Here is a 27209-nt window from a genome sequence, read left to right as displayed (position 1 = left end):
TGACTTGGAGGCACGTTGCATCCAATGAGTGTCTCGTCTCCTCCGACGGACTGCCCCCTCCAAAAGTGAGATAGAGTTTCCATTATTTCGCCCAAGACGAAAATGCTTAAAGAGCACCGAAGGCAGCAGTGGGACGAGCACACAGGTGCAGGCCGGGAATGGGTCAGGACCAGAACAAGCGTGCGCTCTTGTAGACCAAAAACCCCAATAAAGGCTGCGCATCGGACATGCTCTCCCTGAGCTTTCGGTCATCAGGTTCCCAATCGAACGCAAACCTCGCCATGTTCGCCAGAGCGACTTGTCTGCTCCACGTCGTGGTGTCGCTGTCCAAACTGGTTCGCTGCATGGAAAGCGAACTTTTCATCCCGTTCATACTGGACACCCACCAGCAATATCACTACGACGACGCGGACGCTCTTCGCGACAGATACGCGCTAAGGATTCAAGCGTTCCACCAGGAGTTGGTGCTGGATTTGCGGCACGATTCCGAGTTCGTCGGCCCTTCCTTGCAGAGCGCGGACGCGCCGTGGTTATCCGGCGCCGACGTCGGCAGCGACCCGACCCGCTGTTTTTACTCGGGCTATGTGAACGATGACCAATTTTCCTACGCGGCTTTCAGCCTGTGCAATGGCGTGCAAGGTGCGTTCGGCTATGGAGGCTGGGAATACTTCGTGAGCCCGCTGCGCAACCACACCGGCGGCGCGCACCTCATCCGCCGCAGACGCGGCAGCCACCTCAAGGCAAATTCCACTTCCAGGTGCGAGGTCAACAACGGCGTAAACCCCCGCGTCGCACACTTGTTGGCAAAATACCGGAGCGTCGCAGATGGCCGCAAAGTGAGCCCAGGCGCGCCGGGGAGAAGCAAACGTTTCGCCTCGGTTCCTAGATACGTGGAGACGCTGCTAGTGGCCGACAAATCCATGGAAGACTTCCACGGGAAGGACCTCAAAAATTACCTGCTGACGCTCATGGCGGTGGCCGCCAGGCTCTACAAACATCCGAGCATCCGCAACTCCATCAACATTGTCGTGGTCAAGATTTTGGTCATCTCCGAAGCGGACAAAGGACCCCAAGTGTCCAGTAACGCGGCGGTGACGCTGCAGGATTTTTGCGCTTGGCAAAAAAAGATGAACAAGTTCAGCGACAGGGATGCAGAATATTGGGACACGGCCATCCTCTTCACCAGACAGGTAAAGTTCATTTCGGGAGCTATACCGGAGCTTCGTTTCACCACATCAAACATATACAGTACAATAAAGAAACAGTATTTAATGTTTTTTTTGCAGAGCCCCCAAACTTAGGAAAGAGAAAACATTTCACACACCCCCACCCTATGGTGAATATACATGCCATTATCATAAACGTTGTATAAACTTACCTAAAATTGTATTCTTTTCAAATTAACAAAAAAAAACAAGCGATACAAATCGATTTTCAACAAATATTTACTTTTTAACATGTTTCCATGTTTTTTAATAGTCCGGACATGCACTCCCAGGTACTTAAGTATTAGATTGATACATAAGTACGTTAAGGACATTAATTTCCAGATACTTAAGTATTAAATCAACACTTAGGTATCAGGAAATTAAGACTAAAAAACAAAATACCATATATTAATTTCCAGATACTTAAGTATTAAATCAATACTTAAGTACAGTATCTGGAAATTATTGTCCTTAATGTACTTAAATGTCTGGGATTGACAGTACAGACTCTTAAAAAATGTGAAAATATGTCAGTGGCATTGAAAGAGTTAACAGGGTTTTTACAGGTTAGTCTTAAATGGAAGACAATACTTAAAGTGCATCAAGATGCCGGAAAAAAAATGATGCGCCTTATTTCACCACTGATGTTGAAAAAACAGCAATAAATAATAATCTTATGTTGCAAATATGAAGGGGTAGCCCAGCGTCCCAATACTTTTGTTCATGTAGCGCGGAAAATTTTCTCCTTTGTCATTTTTTCTACTCTGAAATCTGGCAACAAACGAGCTACAAATACACCCGAGGCTTTGGCAAAGTGAAGCAACATCAGTGCCCTGAGGGACGCCCGAGTGGGAAATTTCTCACAGTCGTTGCAGTTCCCTCCCGCTCCAGCTGTTTTCCCCTCAACCGTTGAACTGGGACCTACGGGAGGAGGTAGGGTGTAGGTTTGCGCACGTTCATTATGTCACATCTACTTTATGGCCCACCTGCGCAGTCCGAACCCAAAACGGCCATCTCCTCGCCACAGCTGTTACGTCTGATCACATCATGTAAGCGCCATCCCTATTTCCTGTCTCATTTCCTCTGTGACGTCACATACGGAAGCATCAAGAAGGAAGATGAATCAAATGAGTATTTTCGATTGACCTTTGAGATGTTGACTGTGCGAACGGTCATTGAACGCATACAGTACATCTCCACGTAGCAATCCATCGGTCAATGCGAGCACTTTTATTTGCTTGCAAAACCTTGTTCATAAAATTGAAAATCAAATTGCACACCTTATTGGGAATACGCATACAAAAAAGCTGATCCGGCTAAGATGTGCCTTCAGTTCCCTTGATTCTTTGACACGGAAGCAGGAAGTAGTTCAAGTTCCAGCATGATGTGAAAGGAAACGGTTTGAATCCTTTTTGAATTGGTCCGTTGAATAACTATCGACTGACATGGCCCAAAAAGCGACTGCTAGTCAAAAAGGGGACGTCAGGAGGCAACTTGCATAAAACCGGGACACGCCAACAGGGCTTGCTGGTCACAAGGCTCAAAATGCGGACTGCCCCGGCTAAAACTGGAGCAAAGCTTGCGGTTTTCAATGGATGGAAACACTGACAGGTTTCTTCTCCAATATAACTTGCAAATTGTAATTTACATTACAGCAACAAACCAAGACGGCAAATTGAGGTGACAGATGTGGGAAGTAGGTCATTCCGGAGACGCAAACCTTAGCTAGCCCCTTCTGCTTCTCGCCTGGATTTTCTCCTCTCCCTAATGACCCGAAGGATCTCGTCGGCGCTCGCAACACATCTGCTGTCGATCCGCACCACTGGACAATTTGGCCTTTGTTCTTTACGCGCCCAAAATTGTGGTAGCGTCAAACGTCATTATTAGCCAAGGCGCATTTTGCAGGACTTTTTCATTCCTACTGTATAGGCTTTGTCCGAAGTCTTTTTGCTTTGAAAGTGCACGCAAAGAATGAGGGAGTAGGCAGCTGGGCGGTTCTGTGCGGTGAGAGTTGTGTACTTGTCCTGTGATTAGGAGGTTTGTCTAAGTGCTCCGAATGGATCTTGGCTAAGATTAGCTTATGGAATTGTGTGGCGACAAAGAGAAGAAAAAAAAGGCCATTTGGAAACTGCTCTTGTGCAAATGCAACGATTGGAGACGAGTGAAATGACGTCACATGGGGTCATGTGCTCCGAGACAGTCGGCGAAAAGCCGACGGAGATGTTTGCCTTGAAAGTCCGCAGTCAAGTTTTGGGATTGTGTCATGTTGGGGGGGGGGGGGGGGGGGGGGGGGGGGGGGCAGACTGGACAAGAAACAAATATTTAGGTCAGCAGACGCGTTTTCAACAAACCGCTTCAGTAGCAAAGCATTTTTGGAACAATACACAAAACAGCCCCTTGGAAATACGTGTTTTCACAAAAGCGCACTTATGTCACAGAGATTAGTTTGAAGTTATTGACAGAAATACAAATTTTGGACAGAGACGTACACTTGGAGTCTCCACTGTCTTTTGCCAGCAGCCGAAAGCTTCAAATGTCAATCCAAGCGTATGAAAATGAGAGATTAGTAGATGATGAACGGGGAAAAACCTGAAATTATTTCTCAAAACTTGGCAACATTCAAAACTGCTGAAACCTCCTCCATTTTTCAGCCGCCTTCATGTATTATATATCATGTGAAAGGGAACTCGGTGTAGAATTGGAACATTATCAATATCTCAGTTTTCATTTTCAGAGACATACGCCTGATTTTGTGAAAAGGCATGACATATATTTTAATTGACAAAAGTATTGAGACAAACTTCTTAATCAATGAAGTGTTCTCCCCTGGAGTTATGTGTGGAAAAAAGAGCTGTGACCTTTGGAACGAGGTGGAATGGAGATTGTGAGCCAGGCCGTCTCCCGGCTCCAACATTAGTCACCTCTGACCTCACACATCTGGATGAACGCAGGAAAATTTCCAGACACGCATTCTTAAACCTTGTAGAAAGTCTTCCCCGAAGAGTTGGTAGCTACTCGCGCTGCAACGGGGTCGGCGGGACGTCACCGTATTTTTTGCTCTTTCGCAGTCCTGATCTTTACAGTGTAATTTAGAACTGGTTTCTTTTACTGTTCAGAATCTATGTGGGACTTCCACATGCGACACCCTGGGCATGGCCGACGTAGGCACCATGTGCGACCCAAGGAGGAGCTGTTCCGTCATCGAAGACGATGGAATGCCCTCGGCCTTCACCACGGCTCACGAACTCGGTGAGCTGCGCCGGATCGCGCGTTAGCGGCTATTCGGCCAAAGGGGTTTGGGCCACATGGAGAAAATTAAAAATAAAATCTCATCAATGCTGGAAACTGTACGATTTTACGACATGAGTTTACCCATCAAAGGTTTGGAAAGATCTTCAAAAAGGAATTTTGACATTTCAACCCAAAAATGACATCTTTTACATGTTTCAGGGAACATGTGAATTATTTTTTGTGAAAGACTGTCAAGGTAGCGCGAACCACAAGGTCCAATTATTGACCCAATCTTCTAACATTTGGAATCCATATCAACCGTTTACTCTGGCAAAACAGCGGAAAGTGTCCGTTAAATAGGATAGACCATACCTCATTTGTGAAGATTGACCCGACAGTTGGTGAGATATCAGGGTTGAAAGAAAGGCGGCCACGCCCCTCTTTGACAAAAACCTCCAAATTTGGCGGGCCGCTGCTCTCAAAACCCTGCTCCAACTGACCTCAAATTTACAGTACAGCACACTCAACTTTCAGTCGTATCAAAATGAGCTTACTGCATGATTTGGCACCAAACGGCACTCCGCTGTAACGGTTTTTGCTCTGTATCTTTTGATTCGCTCAAGCAACCCTACCAAGTCCTGATAGGCTCAGTAGAGGACATTCTAGCCTTTCCAATGATGTCTCATATGCTCGGGTAGGACGTAATTAAGTCCACTGTCTCGTAGAGACAAAACAGATACAACAGCGGACACAAATTAAATGGACGGGTCTTCCATGAAGGTAAAATTCGGGAGCAATCAGATGGCGTTTCCAAACTTAAGTTGGCGCCTGAAGGCATTTGAGCAAAGCAAGCGTAAAAGACATCGGTCTTCCGGCCGCCTCTCCGCAGGGCACGTCTTCAACATGCCGCACGACAACGCGAGGGCCTGCGAGGACGCCTTTGGCAAGCAGCAAAACAATCACATGATGTCTCCCACGCTCCTTCAGATCAATCGCGACAGCCCGTGGTCGCCCTGCAGCGCTTACATCATCACCGACTTCCTGGACAGCGGATACGGTGAGTCTCCGCCGGCGGCGTCGTCTCCGAGGCGCATTTGGACGGACGCGGAGATGAACTCGAGCGGTTCGCGTGGCTCTTACTGCTCAAATATTTGAACGAGGATCACGTTCATAAAACGCGTGTTCGTTGCCGAGGACTGTTCCGTTACAGTGGCGTTGCCGGAGGGTCTTCAGCACAATCATTTCAGTTGAACGCACCGCTGAGCGTTTGCATCGGTGCATTATTTCGGAAGAGCAAAAATGGAGCGGGTCCGGCGCGGAACACGCCAGACCGCGAGGCTCGGCCTGGGAGCCGGGCGAAAATTGGATTTTAAAAGGTGCTCCACATCTGTCCCAAATTAGTGGCTTTGTTTGGAGGAGCGTCCCCGCAGCGGTTTGGAGAGCGCCCCTTTAACCAACTTGTGTTTCCCATCCCGCTTGGATAGACGCTCTTCATTCATGCTCCGACAAGAGGGGAACAAGAAACAGTCGGGATCACATTTACTTGGTCTTCAGGCACCTCTTGGACAGCAAGTCTCATAATGTTGTAACATGGATTCTTCCCGCCATCGCTCATAAATCTCGACTTTGACGGAGCGGCTTGGAGAGCGAAGACACGCCGCCGCACGTTTGACAGCAGTTTACACGCCGTGCTGAACGGCCCCGATCTTTTGGAACTTTGCCCACAGCCCCGAGGCAGTTTTTTTTTTGGAAGTTCAGCAAAAAAAAGTATCGCTCAAGTAACTTCCAGACATCTTCGGCCATCCATTTTTCACTGCCTCCAAGAAGCTGTGATTAAATCCTCCTGCCGGAAGCTTTTTTTCTATTGATAATAGTCTGTCATTTTTCTTTGCTCCTGCACCTGCTCACCAAATTCTTCGTATTAGTAAGGCCCCTTCCTGGAAAGACGCTTGAGTGGCGTCGATTGTAAATGGAGCTCAGCCTAATTTGACTCGTATCATCAGTTCAAGGGAACATTCGAAGCTATTAAAAGTCAATTGGAAAGTTTGGGAAGTGTTCCTAAACAGTCATTAATTGAATTTTGACACGAAGGGAGAAATAGTCTGCATGAGTTTACAGATGAAGGCGTCGGGGTGGGTGGGCTTCCTCATACAGTGTTTGCAAGGAAAACGTCTGCACTCGTGAACACCTGCCTGGATTAACCCTTGTGCACACACTTTTGGAGATTTTTAGACACACTGCTTAACAGATTAAATCCTCAAAATGTAAATTTATGTTTTATTTCCCCTCCAAGACATTCAATCCCATCCTTTTATACATATTTTTTTGAAAGATTTTCAAATGTTTGCTGTAAAAGTGGCTGCTATGCTAATATCTTACAAAAAGGTCAGCAGCTCCTCTCGTTTGATAGTTTGTTCATCTGTTTTTATCATTGAACATCAAATACACCAATAATTGGTCGATAAACTAATCAAGAAAATGTTTTGAGTATATTTTTATGCAAAATAAGGTCGTATCCAATCGGTCCATTTATCGGAGGAGTCGACAGAATTAACATTTTAAATTCTTGTCATGCACATTTGGAACTGTTATCGGAGCCTAATGTTTTAGAGTTGAAATTCTTCAAAGTGGGCCCTGACCGACGGACGTCAGGATGTTTCGTGACCTATAGATCGGCTCAGCCGGCCCGCTTCGCCAAAAAGTTGACAAAGAATGTCTTCCAGGGGACTGTTTGCTGGACCAGCCCCAGAGACCGTTGCGCCTCCCCAGCACGCCGCCCGGCGCAGCCTACCCGCTTGAACGTCAGTGCGAGCTGTCCTTCGGCAAAGAATCCAAGTCCTGCCCCTTCATACATCCGCCGTGCGTGTCTCTGTGGTGCACGAGCGAGTCTAAAGACAAATTGATATGCTTGACGCGCCACTTCCCCTGGGCTGACGGCACTCGCTGCGGCAATGGCCAAGTTTGCGACCGGGGCGTCTGCGCGCCCGTCGCGGAGCGGAATTTGAAGGTATAAGGCTGGGCCTCGGCCGCGCGGGCAACAATTGCTATGGCCTTGCCGCTCGGCAAAAGCAAATTCCTCTTTGTCGTAAATTTCCCAGGTGGACGGCCGCTGGGGGAATTGGGGCCCGTTTGGCTCATGCTCACGCACGTGCGGAGGTGGCGTCCAGCTGGCCACGAGAGAGTGCAACAACCCGCTCCCCTCGAACGGGGGGAAGTACTGCCAAGGGGACCGGGTCAAATACCGCTCCTGCGGCATGAATTTCTGCCCCGACGCAGGTCGGAACCGCTCCCCAACGCCGGAGGCGTGAGGCCTTCCGTTTGCCCACCCCCTCTGATCTCTGCGCGCAGGCAGGTCTTACCGCGAAGAGCAGTGCGAATCCGGCGGGCGGGCTGTCACAAGCAACCATATCGGCCCCTCTGTGCTGTGGGTGCCCAAGTACTCTGGAGTGAGCGTGGTGGACAGATGTAAGCTCATCTGCAGGGCCAGTGGAACCGGCTACTTCTACGTTATGGCGCCCAAGGTAAGGAGCGGCACTCCAGCCCAGCTACAACGGACTTTTCTTTGAACTCTTTCTGTGCCGAGCGTTATTGGAAAAGGAAAACTGGAGGGGGCCAGTTTATTTTGCCTTTTCATTCACCTTTCACGGCCAACACAATATTGTGTGCCATGTCTGGTTGCTGCCTTAGAAAGATTGACTTCCATTCTTCACTTACACTTGCATGTAGGTAACAGCTGTGTTGTAAGTGTGGAAACACGGCCTTCCGATGGTCACAGTTATCACTACAGTGCTCAATCGGCTTATATTACGTAAGCATTAGTCACATAAAAAACACATTTGACCAGAATTTTATGATTTATTATTATGACTATATTAAAAGATGGGACTGAACGAGTTAATTAGCCGAACTGTTTGGAAAAAAAAAAAGTCAGGCCGAATTTCATCTTAGAAAGATATTTTGGGCATCTGTGCTTCCCCGTTTATTATTCATTCGTTGTTTATTTCATAGATTTTTGTTTGATGAATTCGTAGAGGAAATCCACAATTTATTCTTTCAGACGTTCTGCGTGTATTGAGATTACCATCTCTTTTTCCATGGAATTTTCAATGATCTGTCCGTCACATCCATTCTTGGCCAATCAGATAAACTAGCAAGCAAGTTTGACGAGTAGCCGGTGTCTCTTGCTGGGGCCAATTGGGAGAGAGATCAAGTGAGAACCATAAGCCATAAGAATTTTAAACCGGGACATGCCGCACGTCGCTCCAACACAGTAGTCGTAACCACATTATTCAATATCTACACGTACATGCCAAAATGAGAGGTTAGCAGCTGTGTTATTTCCTTTTCCTGGCACTATTACATTTCAAATGCTTTCCTTTTTTGATTTATTTCAAGTTGATTGTCTTATGGATTGCTCTCTGCCTCATTCTTAGAATTTTTTTTTTTTTTTTTTTTTGCCATTGGTGTCTTATTAGTTTATATAATATGGAACTAACTGCATTTGGTGCATTCAAACACAGTTGGACTTTTCAATTCATACAGGAAAAAAAGGCTTCCCTAGTTGCGATGAAACTAACGCAGTCGTCAGTAACTTTTTTTTTAATATAAACATTTATACCACACCTTTGTAAATGACGCCATCTAATGTTTAAAGATTTTCCAAAAGGATTGTCACAATATTCAAAATTCATGATCGTATATATATTTCTTGCCATATTAGCGCATCAGGATAAGTCATAACGTGGATTCCGAGGCCCAAAATGATTTCATTTGCGAGCAACGCGAATTCATGCGAGCCTCGGAGAAAAAAAGCGCAGATGCATGGGACGACTAGAGGAGTGGACGGGCTTTATCTCCCCGAGATAATACGGGTGTGGAGTGAGCGCGAGCAGCCGTGAGAGAAAGTTCACACTACATCATCTTGACTTGAGAGGACGTGAACTCTCAGGGGACATGTAGCGCTGAATCATAGAGCAGCTGCATGCTCATTTGAAACATCTGAACTAAATATCATTTCACGCCACATCCTGATCCGCGGCTTCGTGGAAATACGCTAATCTCGGCTTTTAGACATGATGGCAATATTATGAGAACACCTAAAAATATGGCAGGCGGCGTACAAACGAGTCAAATGAGGAAGCAGTGTTTAATTAGCGGTCTCCGCTGTGTGCGTCCACCGCAGGTGGCGGACGGAACCCCGTGTTCCCCAGATTCCACGGGAGTGTGCATTCAAGGGAAATGCATCAAGACCGGCTGTGATGGAAAAATCGGATCCAACAAAAAGTTTAACAAGTGTGGAATCTGTGGCGGTAACAATAAGAGCTGCAAGAAGGTCTCAGGACTCTTCACCAAGCCCAGGTGAGTGCAGGAGTTTTTGGCACTCGGCTCATCGCTGAAAAACTCAACTAGTCGCAATTTTGGGCGATTTCTGGAACACCACATGATGCCGTGCTGCCAAAGCTCGGTCCAAATAGTCTTAGTAATTTCATTGGCGTCAAGGAAGTACGTCAAACGGCATTTGTATATCGTTTCTTGAACAAAATAAACTAAACGCCATTTTGTTGTTCAGGTTAACGATGTACAGTAACGTGACCCCTTCCTGTTTAGGGCTGTCACTATTGAATCTTTTTCAAACGGATTACCAATGACTCCAAATAATCGAATAATCGACCGCCCCATCTGCTGAAACAGAGTCAGCGATCGGTAGCAACTGTGTCAAGCAGTCGGCATCAATGTGTGCACTCATTCACAGCTACTAAACAGCTTTGGAAAAGGAAGCCGACTGCTCTCGCATGTCGATATGGCGCGTGCGAGTGCCGCTAGCTAGCAGCTAATTTATTCCAGATGCTGCCAATAATGACAGAGGCAATGCGAACACTGGCAACAGACGGCGCATTTTTTGGTGATCGAACGTCTTTTCGGAGCAGTATTGCGTTGTTTGCGAACTCTCGAGAGCGATCGTCATTTCAAAATAAAAGCGTTCCAAGGCAGCCACGTCCCTATTTTGGTAGCCTTTTCAACAGTAAAACCATCAAAAGGTTCTACCAAACCATGTGATTTTGCGTAACAAAGTAGCTAGCGGTGCGAAAGGTACTAGACGAGCTAGCGGGAATTAGCGTAGCTGTCACGGTATGGAGCGAGTCCCCGGTTCTACGGCCGTAAAATCCCTCAGCGGCTGTCCCGTTTTCCCGTTTAGGCAAGGCTACAACTATGTGGTGACGTTGCCAGTGGGCGCAAGCAACATAGACATCCGTCAGCGCGGCTTCCGGGGAATGCTGGGCGACGACAACTACTTGGCGGTCAAGAACAGCGCAGGGCAGTACATCCTTAACGGCGACTACGTGGTGTCGGCCGGCGAGAGAGACCTCATCGTCAAAGGCGGCCTGCTGCGCTACAGCGGCAGCGGCGGCCTCTCCGAGACCCTCCAGTCCGTCAGTCCCTTGAAGGAGAGGCTCACAGTGGAAGTGCTGTGCGCAGGCAACGTGACGCCGCCTCGGTTACGCTACTCCTTCTACCTGGCCCAACAGAACGACAAGGAGGACAGGACTCTGAAGAAAGAGGAGCGCGCCAGATCCCACAACAGCGTTCTGGCCGACCATAGCGCCAAGGAGGGAGATTTGGAGAAACCCTACAGCAAGGAGGAGCCCCCGCTGGAGAAATGGACGTCGGGCAGCTGGGACGCGTGCTCGGTGAGCTGCGGCGCCGGCGGCTTCCAAAGGCGCATGGTGCAATGTTTGCGCAGCGACGGCAAGCCGGGAACCGACTGCGACGCTTCCAAAAGACCGCCGGCCACCAGAGCCTGCGGAGACCCGTGTCCGGAGTGGCGCGCCGGCCCGTGGTCGCCGTGCTCCGCCACCTGCGGGAAGGGCTTTAAGAGACGGCCGCTGCACTGCAGAGCCCAAACGGGACACTTGCTTCCCAGGGAGCACTGCGGAGCCTTACGCAAACCGCAGGAGCTGGACTTCTGCAAACTGAAGCCTTGCTAATGACCGACCGGGAAAGCCGACAGCTCTCCTCCTCACGCTCGCTCCCGCATCCAAGACCAAAAAAGAAAAAAAAAAAAAAAAACGGATGGCGCAACCTATTCTCCCCATCATTTGAACGCATTATGCTGACAGCAGAATAATAAAGATGCGTCTCCCGCTTCGTAAAAGCTTCAATCGTTTGAGGCGTCAGCGAGGATTTGACATATGTTAGTAAGCCGTTTGGCTTATGAGTTTGGGACCCCTTTTGTGTCAGATTCCTAATCGTTGGGTTGCCTCCCAGGGGCATTCGATTGCCGTTTCCTAAATTGATCAGGCAATATATGTAACAAATTACAATTGGGTGTTTTTCTTTCTTTGCTAATGAGTAAGGGTGTTGCATTGTTTAACTCGTTTGATCCTGTGTATGTATTTATGAGTCTTTACAGAATAATTTTTTCCGAATATTAAAGTAAAAGAGGGTCTATCTGAATCAATGAATGAGTTTCAGGGGTGTCAGTCATTTTTATCGTGTGCCACTTTGTAGTTGGTGTTTCTGTCAGAGGGCAAGTCAAATAAAAGTTTGTAAGACACTTAAAATCGGATTTTGGTAAAAACTGTTCAAAAGAAAGATTGGGAACAAAAAAAATGCTTGTTTCCCCCCCCAAAAAAAACCTTTTCAAACAGATTTGATGTATTTGTTTGAACCCTGAAGTCATAATTAGCATTGTGCGGGCCACATAAAATGATGCGGCGGGCCGGATTTGACACCTGTGCTTAGCAGCAACCCAAATTTTTAAAAGATGAAGACAACGTGCAAGTTTATTGTTTCAACCAGACACTTGAAGACAAATTATCATTTCGCGGGCCACGTAAAATGACGCGGTGGACCGGATTTTTCCCCCGGGTCTTGAGTTTGACACCTGAGCCCAACAGCAACCCACGTTTTTAAAAGATGAAGACAACTTGCATGTTTAATGTTTCATCCAGACACTTGAAGACAAATTATCATTTCGCGGGCCACATGAAGTGATGCGGCGGGCCGGATTTTGCCCCCGGGCCTTGCGTTTGACACCCGCGAGTTACATGACCACGTTTGTATTGGAAAAAACAGTGCGGATGTCCTGCGCTGTAGAAATACGTTGAAGGAATTTCCGCCCAACATATTCATTCGGTCACTGCCACACATACTGCCCCACTTTCTGTGTACTCAGTTAGATCCTGTAAATCTATGATGTCGTTGCTATAGGCCCACATTGTCCCATGCAACATCCCGCGACAGAGTGGAACCTTTTATAGTCACTTTGATTTCTATTTCCTCTTTCTTTTGCACATTGTACAGCAAAAGAAACATGACCTATTTGGGCTGCGCTGTATACTATGTATACATTTGCTCTGTGCAAAATTGCATGTAAATACCTTTACATCTTTGTTCGACGATCAACTGATTTGTCTTTGAGTATATTTATTCCAAATAAAGCTTTGAATGAACGCTTTTGAGTTTTCTATTTCCATGATTATTTCATTGTATTGATTTTGCAAACAGATAACAAGAAGAAATCCTAATTGTGTACTATTTTTTTTTATTACAAATAGTCATATTCAGCACTCATTTTACGGTTGACTAAAAAAAAGAACCACATAAATGCAAATGTTGTCAGGAGAGCTGTGTGTGTGCAGACAGCAAAAATGAGAAATGTCCAAAGTGCTGACATAAAAACATTGCAACTAGCACTTTGAATAGCATTTTGCAGAGAGCTGTAGGTACATCACAAGAAGTTGAATACTGTGGTCTGACTTGCATAAGTGCAAATGGGGGGCAGCCAATGGACATATTTGTTTGTTCCCGCAATGGCCTCTTGCCTAAGTTCACAGTCAGATGTTATTGCAGGTTTAATTGCAGAAGACAACTTGTGCTTCCATAGATTTGTATTTGGAATGCTCTCTCAAAAATGGCCATTGAGCAATAATATCTTTATCAAGCCTCCATTTTTGGTTATTTTCTTAGAAATAACAAATGTGCAGGTGAAATATGTCTATGTAAGATAGACATATTTGTGAACCCTTTCATATAGATAGTATACACTGACGTCTCAAATTTGAGGCTGGTGGGAGCGTCTCAATATTGCACTCGATCGTGTTTACACTCACATTTATTATGAAAACGTCACCGGCATCATATTTGTTGCGAGGTAGGCGTGAGTCAGATTTCCCACATTTGTGAGCGGTCGGTGAACACCTCGCCAGAGTAACATTGATTGCGCTCAAAGCAGTTGTTTTTCCTCGCATCGCGGCTCGAGTTCCTTCTAGCATAAGTACCTGAAGTTGCGCGCCATCCGTGTTCCTTTAAGTCTATCATTGTGTATACATGCCAAAAGACCACAAATAATAAACGAGTCAAATAAAATACATTTCTGCGTGCTCTGACAGGAGCACTCGGTTGCATACCATGCAACTCTAAATTGAATCAAATGGAGATGTCATAAATTTAACACAATCCTCTCAGTTTTAGTAATATTCCTGCTTGTGAGCAAGGATGGACTCGGCCGGTGGTTCAGCCTGCTTGCTTCTTTTACTGAAAATAATGCCATAACAACCTCAGCTAACATAAGCTGCTGGTAGATGCAACAGGCACTTGCTGTTCATGGCCGACGACGATGTTTGCTCTCTAGCTCGTTCCATTATGGGAAATATTGTAAGGACGAATAAGGCCGATATAAAAATGCATATCTGTGCATCAAAACTGCTTATGTGGCTGACGGATCAAGCTTTCTCGAATGGTGTCGAAGTGAAAAAAAGTTACCCTTTATAAGCTGCAATCATACTTTTGGGGAAAAAGTGTGTCTTACATTTGGGAAACTACTATATATCATGATCACACGATGTAAAATTTTCGTGTCGTTTTGAAATGGCTTCCTTGTGGTCCCTATGGCTTTTTACTGAGACGACGTAGCATTATAAACATCAGACTCATTTAAAACAGGTGAAGACGAACACTTCTAAAGGACTAGTAATGAGAAACAGTGAGCAAGAGCATGACATAACCCACGCGGTTGTTTGATCAGCAGCAGATGCGCCTTTGCAGATAGCGCTGATCCGAACGCCGGGCTAACCGCACTCACCATCTCAATGGTCTGCTTTGTAGCCGCCCGGCGCGCCGGTGACTGGCTTCATGGAAATGTCCAATCAGGGGCCACATTAGTGCGCATCACTGCTGATGCGCAGACTTCAGCGGGTTTTTCCTGCAAACAATGGATGTGACACATTCACAGCTGACCTCCCCGTACTGCAAACTATTCTGTTGATTCACTCAGTTTAACCCCAAAAAGTTAACCAAGTTGCCCTGCAAGTGATTCATCACATCAGAGGACATTCATTAATCATTGTAGTAAGTTTAAAAAGAAAAAAAAATCAATATGGTATTGGAATTTAAAGCTATAGTGTGTAAGGCTTAGACAGTTTTTCAATACGGACAGCAGGTGGTGCTGCAGGTGCTGCATTTAGCATTGGCCGTAGCTATAACAAACATGGCCGCCTCCGGAGAAATGCCACACCCCTATGTAATATAATTCAATGATAACTAGACCTATGATTATATTTCAAACATACTGTTGGTCATTAAGAACACATTCATGTGAACGTTTTTGAAATTTACATTCATTTCCTTCATTCCTTTTGAATGAAAAACACTCTAAATCTTACGCACTGTCCCTTTAAGTGTTAGCAAAAATATGCCACCATATAAGACTGGCCTGAAGAAAAAGTGACATTCAAAGATGCAGTGTTGCTATTTCAATTGAACAGATGAGCTTAACAGGCAATAATGCTTCATCGTTTTCCTTGCCTAATAACAGAGGTGGCAAACTCAGGGGGGAAAAGCCAAAACCTACCACCAATTGGATTCAGTCTACTCCAGTCACATGCTGTCCTCTCACAAGCTAAATATTGTGCCAAACAAGAGCAGAGAAACATTCAGCTGAGCGTGTACTGCACTTAATCAATCACACTCGTTTAGAAAGGAACGGCAGCCGTGACGTCATCCTTCAAGTCAAGCCACACTTCTTCTCTTGTTTATTTGACGACGTCTTGCACACTAGCGCCTCCCGGTGATGTCCTGTGACGAGTACTGCTTTGGCTTATTCTGGAAATTGTTGCATCAGTTGTGCGCCACTTCCTGGAAAGTCATTCACAAACAAAAAGTGCCGTAAATGCAAAATTATCTGGGAACATGTACAACAAGTGGAAGCTTGTGTTCTAACAGGATGCCAAGAAGATGCAGGAGCCTTGATCACAAACTCCATTATTATTATATTATCCATTATTATGCAGACCCATTTAAAAACTACAAAATTATTCATATATATATATATATATATATATATATATATATATATATATATATATATATATATATATATATATATATATATATATATATATATATATATATATATATATATATATATATATATATATATATATATATATATATATATATATATATATATATATATATATATATACTATTTTATACCCTTACTCATTTGTCTTTTCAAATTTAGCCTTTATGTCTTTGAGCTGTTGTGTCTGTTTTTACGATGTTTTTCTTTTTCTTTTTTTTATTTTCTTAGTACCACACTATACATGAACATTACATTACAAAAGCCCCTTAATGAATGAACATGGTAGTTAAAAAAAAGCCTCTTATTTAGAGATGCTGCATGAATACAGTAGTAATTATATAGAACAAAGCAAGTGCTGTCTGACTGTCTGTATAATATTACTTATAATCGAGTCATCTATTAATTTAGTGTGCCCCCCTTTCCTGAAGTCTGTGGTTTGGGGTCTGGACTGTTTGAACACTTCCTAAAGTTGGCAATGCACAAAAATTACGCTGTGATGATGTTCATAATCAAAGGAAGAGAGCTTGCAATGACTACTTTCTCATAATCTCGCTTCTTAATATTTTGGGTGGTCCGGGGTCTGGAGATCATTTATCAAAATCCCACTTTGGCAAAATGGAATAGTCCAGAGTTAACTTTTTTTTCATGATTTAGTATAGTTTTGTGCAAAAATGTTGCAGCAAAAAAATGCAGGAACTTGTTTTTGTTTGAGCCACAAGATTTGACAGAATAATTTTGCCTTGGGCTGCCACTTTTCTGCATACCGTATCATAATCCAAGCACCGTAGTCATGTTGAGCGTTATAAGGCCCAGTCTAACCTTGAAAGTGCCCTTGTTGTTTAAGGATATCTTTTATGATTAATGTGACCCAACATCCTTAACCGCTTTGAATTCTGCGGCGAGACAAAGGCGGCATTTGTTTTTTTTCTTGAAATATAGCTCAGTCTAATAGGTCACTTATGTATGATTGCCAGCTGAATTCCCATCAAATGATGTTTTCAAAGAGGACATTTGCGGAAGCAGACGTGCAAAAAGCGATAGTGGAAGGGATGCGGAGCAAACGTTTTAGCGCGGTCATAAGATTCTGTCTGGCAAATCCTCCTCATTTCCACAGGCGTTTCGAGGGCAAATGCATCTCTGTCCTCCAATGTGACGTCAAAATTCCTGGCAGAGGGCAAAAATCTGCTCAATTTCAAAACACCGCCGATTGCCTTTAACAGTTGGCCCGGCAGACCAGTAAAGTCTTGAGATTGCAACGCTTTTGGATTTTGTCCACGTCGCTCTGTTTCTCAACAGAGTGAGTTCATGTCTTCTTGGCCAAACACCTTCAAAGGGAGCAGTGGGACCATGAAGTCATTGAGGGTTGCTTTGGACTCAAACGAAAAGCGCGATCGCAGTCAGGCCATTCCATATGGACACAGACAATGTGGCATTACAAAGAGAATTTCGTAGCGCCTACGTGAGCGGACCACTAATTATCACTCATGATTTATGAAGCAGAGCAAAGGAGGGCGACGCCGCTAATCTGAACCTGATGGAGGCTAAATGCAAAAAAACAGGTTTGGAAAATGCCTCAAATCTGGCTTTGCTCCGCTCCGTTTGGCACGGCGCTCGTTTCCATAGATGCCTTTGCAATTGGACAAAGTCATCCTCATCTGAAGACAATTCGGAATCAACATCGATGGAATCGTGTAATATTTTAAACGACTGGGTAATGAAAAATATCATCCTCACAAGGATGCTGATTATGAAATATAATTACATGTGCAGATTGCTTCAGACGTCTTTGGCTCGCTCTGACCAACCAATCAGAAATGGAAAGATGCTGATGTTATTTTTGGCCCTCCAGAGGCCCTTGACAGATTACAAAGAAAAGGTAATCTGATTGGGCCAAAAAAAAAAAAATCTAACTTCCATACACATACTGAAATTAGCACAGCCAAGAGAAGCATTACATAAGGAGCAAAACAAATTGTTTGGAGTTAATACAATTTCATGAACTATATTAGGACGTAGGTTATAAATGTAGGTCAGGAGGTGGAATTTGAAGAGAATACCGTATATTCATCCCCCTTTCTGCAGCTTTAGCTTCTAGTCTTCTCCAAAGACTGCAAGACGTCTGCGCTAACTTCAATTATTGAATTCATTTACAAGCGCGTGGATATTTTTTGGTCAATGTGTGTACTTTCCGAGCTTGACTCGCATTGCCTGCGTCGCGAGCGCAGCATGGGAAGATGTTTTATCAAGGTCATCCTGCCAAGAAGCAAGGGAGGAGAGCGAAACGGAGGAGAGCGAAACGGAGCAGAGCGAAACGGAGCAGAGCGAAGGCAAAGTGCTTGCATGCAAAAAAAAAAGATATCCAAACAATGTGAAACAAGAGTGGCGGTTCATGCTTCCTGTTAGCGTCCAAGTGTCAGCATGGGGGAATTGGAATTCACATCAGAAAAGCAGCAGTGGTCATTAATGGTGCTTTTTGGATCAATTTGAAGATATCCCCGCAGCTCTCTCTCAAGTTTTGCCAAAGTGTTGGGCTAACGTCTTCCTGTTTCTAATTTCGTTGTCGAATTCAACACAGTATCGTCACCGAGCCTCAAAACACTACTTTCCGATCGCTTCCAAAAAAAAGAAAAGATGAAAACATTCCATTGATCACTTGATGCAATTACCCAAATTGGATTTGAAAGAGCTTTTTCTCGCAGTTGCCAATGCGGACTGACCTGCGGAGGAAAGCGAAGCAGACACCCGATTGAGAAATGATTCTCAGGTGCGTCTCTCTTCGACTCTGCAGTCTCCAAACTCAACACCCGATTGAGTAATTATCCTGACTACACTGGTGAATAATGTCTCTTTTCAGTTGTTTTTTAATCGAACTAAAGGGGACCGATGACAGCGCCGTGGCCCACCGCCAAAGGTGCTCGGGGCAAACAACCGCGCATATTTCTTTGAAACACAATTGACAAGAGGAGACATATTTGTGAGGCATTTTGAGGAGGGTTGAAGTTCATGGAGAGAGGCCATGAAATTTCTTCTTCCTCTTAGCATTCTAAAAGTGGGGTTCCGTTTCAGAAAAGAATGAAAATAAGAGCCGGACATGCGCATGGTGGAGTCCTGACCAAGACGAAGAATAAATTATCATAAACGACAGGATGCCAATGCAGAATTTTAGTCAATAAAGCAAGTGTATGGTATCAAAACCATATATATGGAACAAAGTTGAACATCTTCAGGCAGCAATCCTGCCTCACAGTGGGTCGGACTCCTCATTTTTGTGTGAGTTTGCAATTTTGATTTCCTCTCACAACATACTATTAGTTTAAGCTTTTAGAGTTTAAATTCCAACAATGTAGATCACAAAATGGACACGCTCACGTCCTGCGTTGCAAATGATTTGTTTTTCGCCTTAAAAAGAAGTGTTTTGTATGCTAACATCTGCTCATTAGCACAAATGAGGCATTGGCGTTAACGTTCCTGCTACGCGGTCATAAAGTGAAGGCTAGCACTGAATAAAACTGATAATTGCGCTCAAATAAACATCAACGGATTTTCATGGAAACGTGATTCAGTTCAGGAAAAACAGGCTTTGTACTTTGCGTTTCTTCTCTTATGAAAAAAGATTGTTTTGGGCCCTTCCCCTCCCATTCTTATGGTTCTTATGCAGCAAGTATTTCCAATCCCCTGAGGCAACATTGTTTACTGATGAAAAACTCCTGGCCCACAAGTCCTGGCCCACAAATCACCTCACCAGAGGGAGTCTTTGCATTCATGCCTCCAAAGACGTTAGTTGCAGACGTCCAAATGATACCAAGCCTCACTTTTTCTCTTCTCGTCGTTGTTGTCGCCGCCCGAGGCTTTCTGCGGCAAACTGCTGATTTTGTCAGGGACGAGTAATTACTATGATGACAGCGTAACGATATGACACTTTCTTTTTTTTTGCTTTTAACCACAATAGATGACATCTTTGTTTTGTTTTGAGTCCCGGCACAGACAACTATTAACACGAGGCGGTCTTTGTGTGCAAGCATACAGTGAGTGCTTTGAGGACCCGCTTGGAGCTCAAATTCTTATTTGTCCCTCTCTTGTTCAAAGCACGCTCAAAAAAGGTCTGACTTCCATCAATATTGATCAAGCCAGGACGGCTGTGACCCAGCAGTCACTTTACTATTTTAAAACACGTTGCAGAGAGAGAACAGGTAACCTTTCGACCCCTGTCTAAGGACACCTCTCGAAGGATTCTGCCTGTAGTTCAGATTTCAAACATCGTTACCTCTGGTGAAAAAATGCTGGAGTGATTTCTATCTGAAAGGGCGGGACATGGACCAAGGAGGAAACAATCGTTTTCAGTCCAGGACTTTTTGTTTGCTGTGTCCAAATCGTCTGCGTAATGCACAAAACTTGAAGATAAAATGGGTTTCCAAGTGTTCTCAAGAGGGTGGTCATTTGGATTTGCTTACTTTGCACTTCTAATATGCCTCTGCACGTAAAGAAGTGTTTGGGCTTCGCTACTCAAAACATTAAATGAAAAACAAACTGCGGAAACACCTTCAAGTTATTTTCAAGATGCAATAGAATATTAAATAGTTTTTTTTTAAGTTATTTCACCTTTTTTGTGAAGTACAGGACTCCTTATGTGTTCAATCATAGTTTTGATGCCTTTTAGCCTGTACTGTACCTTTATCGCTTTTAATGCTTTACAAAATATATTTCAAACATTTATAGTTTGGAGTTGAACTGTCGCTTTTGTTACACCCCTTCAATAATTAAAACAACAAAACAGGAGTTACGCTGTGCAGCTTCTTACAAGATGAGCAAAAAAGTATCATGAAAATCTTTTTTTATATACTTGCGCGATGGATGTTAAAAGTACGTTAAACACCCCACCCCAAACCTTAACCCTAACCCAAACATACCACTAATAAAACGTGTTTTGACGGCAATTTCCGTAATAGTTTTGAAAGAATTTAACTAGATGCAAGGCATTTGTGCGTGTGTGTTTTGTGTTTACGCAATGAATGCATTGTCAAACATGATTTATGATAAGACCTCATCTCCTTCTGGCAGAAGAATCCCTAGGAGCTCATTTTTGCATGTTTTCATTTGAGCTGCTATTTCATACATGTACCTTCTCTCTCCTGAAAGGAGTAGGGAAAAAAGTCACAAGTCTGTCCACGTTCTTCTGGCAATGAAGCAGGAGTAGAACATGCGTCAAGACAAAGTGTTTAGTCTCACAGGAGAAGGTATTCTTCAAAGGGGCCAAATTATGAAATGATTACAAAAATAAATCATTGCATCGCCTTATCAGCGCTGTCAAAAGAAAATATATTTTTCTTTGCAGGGAATGAGAATCTGAAGCCAAATGCAGATTGCAAAACTGTTCATAAGAATATTTATGGCCGTTAACAGATCATGTGAGATGTTGGCGTGTCACTGGAATTCCTTATGGTTTGGAGCTTTGCCCGAGCTGATTTTTCCCGACTGTTTCTTCTTGATAAATGTCTCGGGGGGTCTGATGGTATAAAACAAACAACTATGGAGGTCTTTTAATTGGCGCCGCCTTTTGTTTCAAAGTATGAAGTATGATTGATGTTGTGAAGCCGTCCCTGGAGTCAAGGTCTTGACACTGAGCTTTTTTTTTGTTGTTTTTTTGGGGTGGGCGGGGGCGTAAGCGTTGGGGGACTGAATTCTGACAACATTCCAGCTACAAGGTCTGGCTTGCCAGTACGTACAACCAGTTTCCAATGGTTTTAGGGCATCAGCACAAAAAAAGAGATTATATTAGCACTTTACATAATTGAGAAGACACTTTTATTTTGCACAGCTTTCATGTTTGCCGAAATCATATTTCGTTTTTGATGGATGTCAAACACAGCAGTAGAAGCATGTTATGTTATCTGTAATAAATCTAACCTGCCATTTAATCAAAACCTTTACAGTGTTTCCTCGTTTATCGTGAGGGTTATGTTCCCAAATGTAGCTGCAGTACCCAAAATCGCTAACCAAAATTTATTTTTTTGCTTTTATTTGATGATTAACAGAAGAACGGAAAAACAAAGTGCAGAACATTACCTTGCCTGCCATCCCGCAGTTATTGACAGCGCTGCCATTTTTTTTTCCTTCCACACTTTAGGTAGAATGTGTTACTCAATTCATTTGCGGCCACCTGTGAGATAAAACAAGCGCAGGTGAGCATAGGAACCAAATTCAAAGGCTCAGAAGTCATTGAATAATGAGTTTATTATTGCGGTAGTTATGTGCTGGAAAGCATCTGCTTCCAATGTTTGTAACTTGCTTGTCTTTGCTTTTATCTCGCTGAATGAGGTCAAAGTATCGTATTAGACACACCTCTTATTAAGATGCATTTGTGGAGCAGTTTATTTATTGTTTTGTAAAAGCATTCCGATTTCATAATTCATGATACAATTGCGAAGTCGTTGCCCAACATCGGTGATAGTTGAAAATTGTTTTCAATGCGAGGCAGTCACTCCATTTTCTTGTTATCAGATTTTCTTTTGACTTGATTTGACAAGTCATAATAGAAAGCAGATGGCCGAAATGCATGTCTGCTGACACATGGAAATATTGTTGTCATTTTAGCATTGCGCAAATATATACAATTCTCCATGGCCTTCCATGTAATGCATTGGAGCGAAACAACATTTGAACTGCATGTAAATCAACACAGATTCCCGTCAACTGTGAACAAGAGTATTCTAAAAATCATACCACAAAGACATTTTTCACCATTGAGGATATTGCATGCATATTGAGGTTCGCACGCAACTAACGATTTCCGTATTTTCATAGTGAATCTATCTATTATTAGTTGATTAATAGATGAGCCAGTTAAAAACATGTTTTATTTTCTATTACTTCACAAAAAAGGACATTTTCTGAAATTGACAGCAGGAAAGGTTTTGAAAGCCGCGATCCCACTGAGGGGCCAATACAGGCTCTTGTTTTTATCTTAAGACCACCGCAGAAGAATGTCTGGCAAATGCTTGATGAACTTTTGTGATACTGAATGATAATTAAATAATTTGTCCCATAACTTAAGAAAATAATCAATAAACAATGATTGGTTTCCAGAATAAAAGTAGGCATTTCCAAAGATTTTATTTTGATGTAACACAGTGATAAGTCTGCTTTCATACTAAATTTATTAGAGAAATTCTGTTGCGTTAATGCAGTGCTTCCCAAATAGTGGGGCGGGGCCCCCTGCTGGGGCATGGATGACCCCAGGGAAAAAGCTTTGTTTTTGTTGTGAGAAGTGTAATTCCAATAAAATAAGAATTTATCTTTTTTTTTTTTTTTTTTAAAGACCCAGGCACATTTTTTCAGTTTTAGACTAAGCTGTAACTTAGCAGTAAAAAATACTTAACAGCTGTTGAAAGTTTGTTTATATTGCTTTTTTCTTTTGCACATACTGTAATATGGCTATACTGATAAATATTTTGGGATCCTTGCCGTTAGCGTTGCTAAAACCAGATTTCCTCTTTCTATATTATCAACCGGATTAGGAAAAACCCACTTAAACCATTTGCGGCTGGGTGGGGCCTGATTACCATCTTTTTGTAGTGTCCCATTGGTTGTTGATACACTCGAAGATAATTTGAAACTCTACAGTTTGAGCTCCATTCCAATTCTGGAAATGGACTCCTCAAAGTTTGCGGATCACATCTTTCGGGATCGCATGGTAGCCCGGGGTTATCAAGATGCACACATCTCTGTGGGGGATTTCTTTTTCATCTTTGACTGGACGCCCGTTGAGCCACGGGCTACTCGTGCGTGGCTGGCTGCCAGAGGCGTCACTCACCCTTCATCAAAAAAAAAAAACGGATGCGGATGTCTTCATTAAGGCCGTCAGGCGCAGGTGTGCTTTGGCTCTGAGCCAACGTGCCGGGTTATGAGAGAACATACATAAGTGCTCCGCTTCATGTCAACACAGGACAGAGTTCTTCGCTCCGAGTCTTTGCTCAGTCAGCACATACAACAACAAAAAAAAGAAAGAAGAAAAGGAAAGAAAGTCCTTTTACATCCTAGAATTAGCCTCCAGGGGTTGTTCCTGGCGAGATTGTTTTTTCTTCATTTTCAGAATAAACAGTAAGACAGTGATTCTCTATTTTTTTTTCTAAAGTCTACACCTAAAATTGTATCTTTTTTAACATTAACACATTTTTAGACAGCACTTTAGACAGCGATTTCCAAAAAACAACTTTGCATTAAACTTGTACAATTGGGCTGTCGTATTCCTTCTCTGCCCTGCATGTGGGACCTCAGCGGGCTTCTTAAATTCCTCACACAACCCTATACAGCTAAAGCTATGTTTGTGTAGAACAGAGAATTTGCGTATCATACAGAAACCTGAAAATGATTTTTGCTGTTCATTTAGCGATACTGTGGCTAAATCTTACATCAGGTAATGTAACAAATGTAAAACAATTTAATTTGATGCCTTCAAAAGCGAAAAAAAACAAAAAAAAACGTCCATCCGGAGATTAAAATGTCATCAGGCTTCCTTTTAGTGATGACAGGAACATTTTGAATGAAAGAGCAAAGTGAAGTGGTTAATGTGGGTAAACAAAAAAATCTGGTGGTTAAACAAACTTTCTGGTTACCCCCCTCCAAAAAAAAAAGGAAAAAAGTGGGTCATTTGGGAAGTGAGTCATTGCGTGAGATGAGTTGTAAAAAAACAAAAAAATCTCACAATAGCGGGGGGATCGGAATGCTTTTCTCTGACCCTTTTGGCTGTTGTCTGCAACACATAATGATCTTTTCGTCTTTATTGTTGTTGTTTTGGCATAGCTAATAGTGGCCGACGGTTTGAGAAGCTGCGCACGGAAAGGCACCAAACTTATTTAGACACCAGAGCAGGATGTTTACTTGCATGTGGCTTTACTTTTACATGCACCAACGGACATTATTCACAGATTGATTGGCTCTTCTTTTGTTAGTCTTCAGCCCACTGAGATTAAACGGCGTCAGAGCCATGTTGTTTTTCTACTCTCTAGTCATCCTCCTTGGCTCTCCGTCGCGTTTGGCGTCAAGCCTGGAAGCCATCAGCAACACTTCAATGTCAACTATTTGTCAAGAAAAAAATAATAACTAATCAGGCTTAATCATGACCATACGTTGGGCTTTCTTTTCAAGCGTCTTTTCAAAACTAATGCATTGAATACAAAGCGAATTGATGACTTTTTGCACACCGGGACCAAAAGGGTAACCTTCAAAATCATAGCTATTGAAATACTTTTGAAAAGAAACAACATATATGTAGTCAAGAATATCTTTTATAAAAAAAAACCCACGCGGGCACGGAAAGAACATGCAAAATCCACACAGGAAGACCGGAGCCAGCTAGACTTGAACTTGAGACTCTGAACTGTGGGCCGGATGTGCTAACCACTCTTCCGCCGTGCCGCCCTTATAAACCCTGAAAATTGAACTTCTTGTAGCGAGCCCACCCCAAAACCGTGAAAATGAAGACTATTAATTGTAAATGATGAGCCATTGTTTTCCAAGTCAAATATTTACTGTAGTTTCCTTCTCGGAGCAGGTGGTTGATGTTCATCGTTTGTTTTATAAAAAGGTCAGAGCTCATAACAAACTAAACATTTATCAGCTTAGGACGAGCGGTTCACTGCACAGACGAGACTTGTTTGTGAGAAAGCGGAAAATAAGTCTGAAGGCTTTGTGATGAGTGTTTCTGTTAGAAGAAGTCAACGTTTTATTATGTGCGTGTGCTAATGAATGTTTCGACATTGCACCGTTGTGTGCGCGTGCGAGGCTGAGCTGGAAACAACAGCTTGGGTCCACAAGGCCCCAGTGACACTCACGGTGCCAACACACACACACACACACACACAAACAGACGCTCAGCTGTGAAGACCAGGGTGAGATCAGCCCACCAATCACCCTGTGACTCATTCGCAGAAAATCCTAATTTCCCTTCTTGTTGTCCAAGGCTCAAATCGTCTGCTGGATCTTGCAGCTGAGTGTGGTTGAAAAAGTCGTGTTCAAGTCACACATCAGTCCGAGTCTGCTTCACACAACATACCCTCAGGAGACCCAGACAATTTATTTGTGTCCACTGCAGTGGACATTTGTTTTTGGTCCACACGCGGTGACTCGTCGGAGCTAGCCGACTAAGTCCTGGCGTGCTTATTGGAGGACATTCTGGCCTTTCCATTGAAGTCTCATATCTTTGGGATGCAGTCAACAACGCTGTCTCGCGGGGACGGAAATGGCCGCTTCATTTTTGTTGTTAAAATGTTATGTTTCAGCAAAGCAGAATTATAAAGGACACGACTGACTTAAATGATGTAACGCAGCAAGAGAGAGAGAGTCGTAAATGTAAAGCACATGGGATTGGCCGAACTACAGAGGTGTTTTGTCTTCGTCTGGCATGTCAAAATATTTGAGTCCACATGTTGAGACGTTTTGTTATCAGCGTTCCGCAAAAGCTGGAATCATCGGTTTGTGTCTTGTCTCCATGTTGGAAAAAAAACAATATTAAATGCTTGTGCCTAAGTATTTTTTGCTGTTACTTTATGGAGCAAATTGACCCATTTGAAGGTTGAAGGAAATGTTGAAGGCAGGTTTGCAATATAAGACTTCTACTTTGCATATGTATAATACAAATCCAATAAAAATGTATTTTTGAGCCAATGCATTTGAATTTTTTTTTGTTTCATCAACTTTTTTGGGTAAGAAGCAAAACACCTGAGACAAAATGACTCAAGAATATTATTACGATATATAATATCCTAATTAAGAGTAAACACACCTCCGGGTCATATTCACTCAAGGGACATTCTTGCTGTTTTGTGAGAAGCTAATATAAATCACTGGTTCAAACAAAATACTGGAAATGGATTTTATGCATTTCGGAAAGATTCGGTTAACTACAGAAAATATGTCCCGTGTCAAAGTGACCCAGGGTAGTTATTTATGGCGTTATATTTGTGCCACAATTACGCACGCGCGGAAAAAAAAATTGAGCGGAGAAAATCAAACTGAGCGAGCGAAAACAGATTTTGAGAGCAAGAAAAAAACTATTGAGCGCGTAATGATAAGAGTTTGAGCGCGCGCCGATGGAGTTTGAACACAGAAAAAGAAATTGCTCGCTCAAAATTCCTTTTTGCTCGCTCGCAATAGCATTCTCCCGCTCAACATCTCGCTCTCGCTCGCGATACTCCTCCCTCCCTCGCTCAACATCGCGTTTGCTCAACATCGAGCTCTCGCTCGCTCGAGTCGTCCTCTGCGCTCGCTCAGTTCTGTTCACGCGTTACGTTTGTGCCACAAAACCAGCCAATCAGAGCTTGTAAAAGCACATTGATTGACAGCTTTGTATCCAATGAGATTGCTTGTTGTGTTCACCCGGAACGAGCAAACGAGAGTGCGTCACATCG

General features: G+C 43.5%; 2 protein-coding genes across 3 annotated transcripts in view; one reads left to right on the top strand and one right to left on the bottom strand.

The window, feature by feature from the left end:
• Nucleotides 1–103: 103 nt before the first annotated feature.
• On the top strand, nt 104–12892 carry LOC148408740 (A disintegrin and metalloproteinase with thrombospondin motifs 15-like). The gene is made up of 8 exons (XM_088441505.1): nt 104–1190; nt 4325–4457; nt 5329–5496; nt 7163–7446; nt 7538–7715; nt 7788–7960; nt 9622–9797; nt 10636–12892. Exons 1-8 carry the CDS (start codon nt 228–230, stop codon nt 11423–11425), a joined length of 2865 nt encoding a protein of 954 aa, XP_088297631.1. The 5' UTR covers nt 104–227; the 3' UTR covers nt 11426–12892.
• Nucleotides 12893–12967: 75 nt separating this feature from the next.
• The window catches only part of LOC148408739 (sorting nexin-19-like), a 38091-nt gene continuing 23849 nt past the window's right edge, over nt 12968–27209 (bottom strand). For both annotated transcript variants that reach the window (XR_015868531.1, XR_015868532.1), the window contains exons 14-16: nt 21868–21961; nt 15292–15575; nt 12968–14643 (exon numbers count right to left, since the gene is read on the bottom strand). The gene's annotated coding sequence lies outside the window, so the exon portion shown is untranslated. The remainder of the gene's footprint in view (nt 14644–15291; nt 15576–21867; nt 21962–27209) is intronic.

Source organism: Hippichthys cyanospilos, chromosome 18, assembly GCF_059441005.1.
Source record: "Hippichthys cyanospilos isolate Australia breed blue-spotted pipefish chromosome 18, RoL_Hcya_1.0, whole genome shotgun sequence".
Taxonomy (NCBI): domain Eukaryota; kingdom Metazoa; phylum Chordata; class Actinopteri; order Syngnathiformes; family Syngnathidae; genus Hippichthys; species Hippichthys cyanospilos.
This window is presented reverse-complemented; position numbering and strand designations above follow the sequence as displayed.

Coding starts and splice junctions, on each gene's coding strand:
- LOC148408740 (XM_088441505.1), top strand. CDS start 228: ATGCTCTCCCTGAGCTTTCGGTCATCAGGTTCCCAATCGAACGCAAAC. Junction 5,497..7,162: donor CTTCCTGGACAGCGGATACG/GTGAGTCTCCGC, acceptor AATGTCTTCCAG/GGGACTGTTTGCTGGACCAG. Junction 7,447..7,537: donor TCGCGGAGCGGAATTTGAAG/GTATAAGGCTGG, acceptor TAAATTTCCCAG/GTGGACGGCCGCTGGGGGAA.